The sequence below is a fragment of the Herpailurus yagouaroundi genome, unplaced genomic scaffold (genome assembly GCF_014898765.1).
Source record: "Herpailurus yagouaroundi ecotype Mexico unplaced genomic scaffold, PumYag 193, whole genome shotgun sequence".
NCBI classification, from domain to species: domain Eukaryota; kingdom Metazoa; phylum Chordata; class Mammalia; order Carnivora; family Felidae; genus Herpailurus; species Herpailurus yagouaroundi.
In genome coordinates, this window is record NW_024412424.1 from 4,425,152 (window position 1) to 4,433,361 (window position 8,210).

Here is an 8,210-nt window from a genome sequence, read left to right on the forward strand (position 1 = left end):
ACATTCAGTCTCTGTCTCTCTGTCCTTCTCAAAAATAAATAAAACATTAAAAACATAAAAAATGGGTTTAAGGACTGGAGTGCTGGTGTCAGGCTTAAGCCTGTGTCAGAGTCCCCTGCAAGGCTTTGTGAACACGCGGATCACCGGGTCCCACCCCAGTTTCCCAGTCAGTAGGTCCGGGATGGAGCCCAAATGTGCATTTCTCATAAGTTCCCAGGTGATTCCGGGGGACCCCTCTTTGAGAACCACTGGCCTAGAGACAGAGCCTGGCATGTCGTGGGTGCCCAGATGCAGCTGTTGTCAGGGCGAGTGGCATCAGTGTTAGCAATGGCTCTGTGGCACGGGATATTTCGTGATTCATCCCACAACCCACATCCCCACAACCTGTGTTCTGAGAAGTGACAGATTCCGACCTAGAGGGACACATCTCTCTGTGAAGGTGTCATCCTCGTGACTGGCGGGCAAGTGGCCGGGCCATCTGTGCCCTGACAGGTTTACCTTTGCTTTCTTTCTCCTCTGCAGTACTCCGGGTTCCAGCAATCTGCCGACAGGTGTTTCCTTTGTGGACATCTGATCATGGATATGGTGAGTCAGTCGGGTCACCAAGCGAGATTATGGCAGCGGGGGGAGGGGGGAGGCGGTCACAGAAAAGAAGAAATCGGTAGTTGAGAACTGTGTTTCCTACCCTTGTTTGTGGTCGCATCTGGTTTTATTAAGAAAAGACCCTGTGTGACACAGGTCTGCTTGTCCTAGGAGAAACCCCATTGTTGGCTTTGAGCGGCCTCAGCATCCTTAGCCGTGTAGTCCCCACAATGCTGTGTTTCTGATGATGTTCTCTCCTCTGGGCTGTTGGGACCACACCGGCCTCCCTCTCATTTTCTGTGGTCCTCGTGGTGTCCCGGGTGAGACGCCAGATGCCAGACGTCATCTACCTCGGAGTTGGGTACAGAAAGTCGGGTAAACACGGTTCATGGTCCCCCACGTTCTGCCTGGCTCCGTCTGTTCCTAAGATGAGTTTGGGGGACAGGGGTGGCTGTCTTTAGTTCTGAGACAGCAGAGCAAGAAGCAGCTGGCTCTCTGAGCTTGTCTTGGGCCTCAGTGCGTTTATCTCTCCAGTGGGGACGGTTTTTCTTTCCTGGTCTCCTTATTGGGTAAGGTTGTGAGGTTAACAAACACAGAATACTTTGTCTGAGGGATCAAATTGTCCAGCACCGGAGATCAGGCCTTAAGAATGTCTTTAACGCACTGGTCGAAGAAAATCATTGTACGATATTCTTTTTAAAGTTTCTTTGATTTAAAACATTTTTTTTTATTTGAGCAAGAGAGAGAGAATCTTAAGCAGGCTCCATGGAGCCCGATGCTGGGCTCAATCCCAAGACCCTGGTATCATGATCTGAGCCGGAATCAAGAGTCAGACACTCAACCACTTAAGCCACCCAGGCACCCCTACAATCTTCTTTTAGTTGGAAAGAATTCAATCTCTCTCTAAGCTGACCCATTCATCCCGTTCTGGAGAAGGGAATTGCTCATCATTGCTGTTTTTTCCTTTTACCTTTTTGTTGAGAAACAGCTCACAGAATAGTGTATGTTTTAAGCGTACAGGTGAATGAAGTTTTACATGTGCATATACCTGTGTAACCACCACCCAGGTCAAAATACGGATGTTTCCTACATCCCACACCCCAGAAAGTTCCTTCTTGTCTTCCTCCCAGTCCAGACCCCCTCCTCCAAAGGTCCCCTCTCTCGCTCCAGATTCGTTTTGCTGGTCCTGGAACTTCATATAAATGCAATCATACAGTACCGAGTCCTTTGGGTCTGCGTTTTCTCCCTTAGAAAATGTTTTTGAGTGTGGGGAGGGGGGCAGGAGCCTGGGTGGCTGAGTCGGTTGAGCATCTGACTCTTGATTTCAGCTCAGGTCACGATCTCATGGTTTGTGAGTTTGAGCCCCGCATTGGGCTCTGCACTGACAGTGTGGAGCCTGCTTGGGATTCTCTCTCTCTCTCTCTCTCTCGCTCTCGCTCTCGCTCTCGCTCTCTCTCTGCCCCTCCCTCACTTGTGCACACATACCTGCGCTCTCACTCTCTCAAAATAAATAAATACACTTAAAAAAAAACAAGAAAATGTTTTTGAGGTTCACGCATGTTGTTGCCTGTGTCCGTAGTTCATTTATTTTCATTGCTAGATAGACTCCCATTGTATGGATACAGCAGTTTGGGGGCCTATTATCCAGCCGATGGGGGTTTGGATGGTTTCCAGTTTGAAGGCTATTTATGAATAAAGCTGCTGTGAACACTCTTGGGCGTATTGTTGGACACAGGCGCTCATTTCTGCCGGCTCTGTGCTAACATGTATAACACAGAGGTGAACCGAGCCCTCCCTGTTCACGAGAAGAAGCCTACCATTGTCCCGGGTCTGACACACGACAGTGGAGCTCAGCCCCTGTGAGAGCTGGGTCCTCGTTAGTAGCCAAGACCTCCCTGGGGAGCATGGCTCTCCACCCACTTCCCCAGGGGAGGCAGGCGGGAGCCCACACCCTCACCCCTACCTTCCACGGATGCCAGCCAGTCTCCATAGGGATCTATTTCGTTAGGAGAATTTGTCCTTGATTTTCGAGTCCTTCTAACAAACTCTCTACATACGAGGTCAACAGTGTCCAAAGTTATGAATGCGATTCTACCCTATTCTTACTTCTGGGTATCCTAAGCCTTCTTTGGGCCTCAGAGCACCTCATTTACCTATTGCTGCATAGTAAACCACCCCATGATGTGGTGGTTTCAAACAACAGTGATTTGGGGCGCCTGGGTGGCTCAGTTGGTTAAGTGTTGACTTCAGCTCAGGTCATGATCTCATGGTTTATGGGTTTGAGCCCCGCAGGGGGCTCTGTGCTGACAGCTCAGAGCCTGGAGCCTGCTTCGGATTCTGTGTCTCCCTCTCTCTCTGCCTCTCCCCTGCTCCCACGCACGCTCTCTCTCAAAAATAAACATTAAAAATTTTTTTTAGACTCCAGTGATTTATTTATCGTGATTCACGGAATTAAGTCAGGGCTCAGCGGGATGATTCTTCTACTCCGTGTGGCATCGGCTGGGGTCACTCACTCAGCTGCGTTCAGCTGGTGTCACAGTTGAGTGCCAGAGATGGCCTCTCCCCTCCAGGCCTTTCTCTCCGAGGCTGCTGACCTCATTCAGTAGTCTAGCCTGGACAACTTCCCTTCTAGAGAGAGGAAGGGAAGCTGTCAGGCTTCTTAAGTCCTCAGCTCAGAAATTTCTGAACATCATTTCTTCCTCATTCTGTTAATCAAAGAACATCACAAGGCCAGTCTCAATTCACGAGATGGGGAAGATCTCCTCCACTTTTTTTTTTCTGTTTAAGTTTATTTATTTATTTTAAGAGAGGGGGAGGGAGAGAGCAGGGGAGGGGCAGAGAGAGAGGAGAGAGAGAGAATCCCAAGCAGGCCGTCAGCACAGACAGTGTGGGAGCTTGAACCCACGAACCTCGAGATCATGACCTGAGCAGAAACCAAGAGTCGGACACTTCAGCGACTGAGCCTCCCAGGCACCCCTCTTCAAAAATTTTTTAACATTTATTTTATTTTTGAGAGAGAGAGAGACAGAGTGTGAGCAGGGGAGGGGCAGAGAGAGAGAAAGAGAGACAGAATCTGAAATAGGTTCCAGGCTCCAAGCTGTCAGCACAGAGCCTGACGTGGGGCTCGAAGTTGGGAACGGTGAGATCATGACCTGAGTTGAAGTCGGATGCCTCACCGACTGAGCCACCCAGGCGCCCCTCTCCTCTTCCACTTCTTGAAGTGAGGGCCAGCCTTGCATACAGGAAGGGAAAGAACGAAGCTTTGGAACCATCTCTACCACACGAGGATAATGGGAAGTTGGACCTGGGCCCTTGCCGGTCTTCTCTAGGACTTGGAAACTTTTGGCAAATGCCTGCCCGGTAGTGACCCCCTCTTTTAAAACCAGAACCCTTCAGGCGTGCCTGGGTGGCTCAGTCGGTTGAGCGTCCGACTTCGGCGCAGGTCACGATCTCGCAGTTCGTGACTTCGAGCCCCGCGTCGGGCTCTGTGCTGATGGCTCAGAGCCTGGAGCCTGCTTCCGATTTGGTGTCTCCCTCTCTCTCTGCCCCTCCCTGCTCACGCTCTGTCTCTCTCTCTTTCAAAAATATATAAATAGTTAAAAAAATTAAACCAGAACCCTTCACTGTTGCCAAGAGTTTTTACAATGCAGAGAAAGATCCCTTCAAAACCATTCTTGGTTCTCCAAGAGGACCAATCAGTTGTCCAATTCTCTGTATAAACCATCTGTGCCCCTCACCTGCCCCCTTAGTAGAGTGGAATACTCCTAGCCTGCAGGCTGAAACTGGGCATTTTCCCACAGTAAAAAGAAAGATCACAGTGAGTCAGAGTGCACTTTAGGCACGTTGTGGGTTAAGTTAATTTCAGGGTCCCTTCTGCCAAGACAGCATTAGCCTGGGAGCAGAATGCATTCCAAGGTCCGGATTGCCAAGTGGACTTTGGAAGCCCGGCTGGTGGTTCTTCCCACTTTGGCAGCTTCCTGCAGATTGAAAGGGGTCCCGAAGGTTAGTGCCACACCGGAGGGAATGAGGAAGCTGGAAAGCTGAGCCTTCAGAGCACACGAAGCCCCCAGCTCTCCCCCTTGGCTGCGGCGTGCGAGGTGTGGCGTTGGCCTTGGCGGGGGAAACGTCGGGCTCTGGAGCACACCCTTCCTGCAGGTGTCACATGCACCAACAAGGTTTTCCTCAGTCGCAAGCCCCCTTCCTGCTGCCTAGTTGAAAGCATTCTGTGTGGCCCCCCTCCAGGGCGCTGCTAACTGTCTGTGCGTTCCTCGCACCCGGGCATTTTAGCAACAGCCTTGCGGGTGTTCAGCTGTTCGTGCTACGTTTCCTGGCACGGGTGATCACAGAAGTGAATCTCCTGTTGAGTCGGTGAAAATGCTTTCAGCTGCAAATTATAGAAAAACCCAGACTTGTTGGAACGCAGACCAGTGGCTCTCAGACTTTCGCACGCATTGGAATCATGGTACGAAAACACTACGTGCCAGGGTTTACCCTAGAACTTCTGATTCTGGAGAGCCGGGTTGGGGCCTGGGAATGGATGTTTTTTAACACGTTCCCGGAGGGTGTGGATACTGCGGGTCCAGGGACCGCGCTGTGAGATGCGCTGACTTGATAGGAAAGCTGTATTACGTCACCCAGCAACGAGCTTGGAGGCAGGCAGTTCCGCCAGGAGGTAATTTGCTCACCGGCTGACCTCACCAAGGGTGTTCTTCACATCTCATCTCTCTCCTACCTTGTGTCGGCTCTGTCCTGGTTCCAGGACTGCCTCTTACCTCTCCAGGCATCACAACCAGATCAAATGGCACTAAGGCTTGTGGAGCCTTCTCTCCGTGTCGGGTTTAAAAACAAGAGCAACCAAAGAGGCTTTGCTTAGGCTTGGATTTGAAGTCATCCGTGGTCGAGTCACAGTTCGTGGATTATCCCGCTGCGGAGTGAAAGCCGCTTAGAAGGGGCACCTGGGAGGCAGACGCGAAGGGGCTTGGGATGGAGCCCTCTGTGGCCCTGCTTCGCATCCTTTCCTGCAGAGAACTGCGGAAGAGCCCCCTGAATTCTCCCCTGGAGGGTTACGCACAGGAGAAGGATCCTGTCTGACTTCCTCCTGTGGATGCACTTACCTAGATTTGCCTTCCCCGCCCTGCCATCTCTTGACCTTGATCCAAGTGACTCTGGGGTGGGCGTGTGCCGTGCAGCGTGATTGCGCCTGCGGTCCCTCGGCCCGACGCGTTCCTCTCCTTGCCGCCGTCCACGCCTTCTCCAGAATCCCCGCCGAGCCCTGGCCTCTCTCGCCTTCTGCCCCCAGATCCTGCAGGCCCTCGGGAAGTCCTACCACCCCGGCTGCTTCCGCTGCGTCATCTGCAACGAGTGCCTGGACGGGGTGCCCTTCACCGTGGACTCCGAGAACAAGATCTACTGTGTCCGAGATTACCACAAGTGAGGAGGGGTGGGGCGGAGAGGGGCCGTGCGTGCGGGCCACGCTGATCTCATGGAGTGAGGAACGGACGCCCGCCGGGGCGCCTCCGCAGGCCTGTACCTTAGTCCACAGTCGGGAGGTCGGCCGATGCCGGTGCAGACAGGAGGTGGTTACAGAACCACGTTTACTGGAAAACACAGAGCCTCAAAGCCCTGTGATCAGATCCCCTCGAGGCTCGGGAGGCATCTGTCAGGCCCGGTGGCTCCAGCTTTAACTTCCAAAGGCAGCGATTCGGCGCTGGGCACCGCCACCCTCAATCTGCCTGGGCCTGTGCCAGGCACCCGGAGGGAGGCAAACAGGGCCGTCTCCATCCCTAGTAGGTTGTGGGGAGAGGGTCCGGGTATGCTTGGTGCCGCCGGGGGAGCGATCCCGTGGCACGACTGAAATACCTCCCAGAGAATGAGCCGGGCTGCCTGGATGCGAGGGCTGGAGGGGTTCGCCTGATGAGCGATGGGTGGGAGGCCGGCCCTGAGGAAGGCTCCGGGGTCTTGCCTCCCAGAGACAGCACGACACTCCCTTTACTGCTTCTCTCGGCAGGGTGCTGGCCCCCAAGTGTGCAGCCTGTGGGCTTCCCATCCTTCCACCTGAGGTAAGGCGCGCTCTCGCACCTGCCCCTGGCGGCTCCCTGACATGAGTACGTCCCTCGGGTCGCTTACAAAGATCTGTGTCCTGTCCTTCTACCGTCTAGAAAGTCCTTCTGGGGCACCTGGGTGGCTCAGTCAGTTCAGCTCGGTCGTGACCTCTCAACCTCGGCTCAGGGCGTGATCTCCCAGTTCACGAGTTCGAGCCCCGCGTCGGGCTCTGTGCTGACAGCTCGGAGCCGGGAGCCCGCTTCGGATTCCGTGTCTCCCTCTCTCTCTCTCTCACCCTCTCAGAAATAAATAAATAGGGGTGACTGGGTGGCTCGGTCGGTTGAGCATCCGACTCTTGACTTCGTCTCGGGTCACGATCCCGGGATCACGAGATCGAGCCCCAGGTCGGGTTTTGCACGGAGCGTGGAGCCTGCTTGCGATTCTCTCTCTCCCTCTGCTCCTCCCTCTCTCTCTCTCCCTTTCGCTCTCTTTCTCCAAAGTAAATGAATATATAAAATATTTAAATAAATAAATAAATAAGTAAACGTTAAAAAAAAAAAAATCAGAAAATCCTTCTGCAGTCTCACCTCTGACCCTAATAGTGTCCTCACCAAGAAGGCCCTTTCGTATTAACTGGCTTCCCCAGCCCAGCATCCTTCTTGTGGCCCATCCGTCCCTACAGTCGTCCAACTGCCTGACTTGATAGTGACACCTAGATTAGAAGGTGAGCAGAGTGGGGCGCCTGGGTGGCGCAGTCGGTTGAGCGTCCGACTTCAGCCAGGTCACCATCTCGCGGTCCGTGAGTTCGAGCCCCGCGTCAGGCTCTGGGCTGATGGCTCGGAGCCTGGAGCCTGTTTCCGATTCTGTGTCTCCCTCTCTCTCTGCCCCTCCCCCGTTCATGCTCTGTCTCTCTCTCTCTCCCCCAAAAAAAATATAAACGTTGAAAAAAAAAATTAAAAAAAAAAAAAAAAAAAGAAGGTAAGCAGAAAGCCCGCCTTTCGTTCATTTTCTCTTTTAAAACCTCACTCTCATGTAGGTGGTTTTCTCAGGGTTGACCCTGACGTTGCAGAAGGTGTGGCTGCTGTCCCTCTGACTTCCTCTCTCATCGGTTCAAGGTGTCCTTTCTCCAGCCGGTGTGGGACTTCACTACAGAGCTGTGCTCTTCCGAGGCCACCTACTTGTCGCCTTGGGAATCTCACGGGTCCCCCAACCGGCCTCTTGTTCTTACTTTCCTTCCGTCCAGGGCTCAGATGAGACCATCCGCGTCGTGTCCATGGACAGAGACTTCCACGTGGAGTGCTACCACTGCGAGGTAGGCGCCTCCCTGCCCGGACTCCCCAGGCCCGTTTCAACAGTACAAGAGGAAGGCATCCTGGGTTGACTGGGGCCTGAGGTGGTCAGCAGGGTGTGGTCGAGGGCTGCCCTCCAGAGCTGCCCTCCAGGTCAAGGGGTGCAGCCTGATTTGTGGGGGAGGTTGGAGGAGATGCAGGTGTTGGGGACGGGGGGGGGTCTTTGCTGCCTTCCCCGCATTTGTTAACAGCCGAGTCCGGAAGCCACCGCAGCTGAGCGGTGGGGGGGGGGGGGGG

The 8,210-nt window shown here is 53.6% G+C and overlaps 1 protein-coding gene across 2 annotated transcripts in view; it reads left to right on the top strand.

Annotated features, from left to right (window-relative positions):
* Positions 1 to 8,210, top strand: part of LIMD1 (LIM domain containing 1) — a 67,016-nt gene that overhangs the window by 56,295 nt on the left and 2,511 nt on the right. For both annotated transcript variants that reach the window (XM_040445102.1, XM_040445105.1), the window contains exons 4-7: positions 523 to 585; positions 5,882 to 6,012; positions 6,590 to 6,641; positions 7,868 to 7,936. In XM_040445102.1, coding sequence (XP_040301036.1) covers positions 523 to 585; positions 5,882 to 6,012; positions 6,590 to 6,641; positions 7,868 to 7,936 — 315 coding nt within the window. The remainder of the gene's footprint in view (positions 1 to 522; positions 586 to 5,881; positions 6,013 to 6,589; positions 6,642 to 7,867; positions 7,937 to 8,210) is intronic.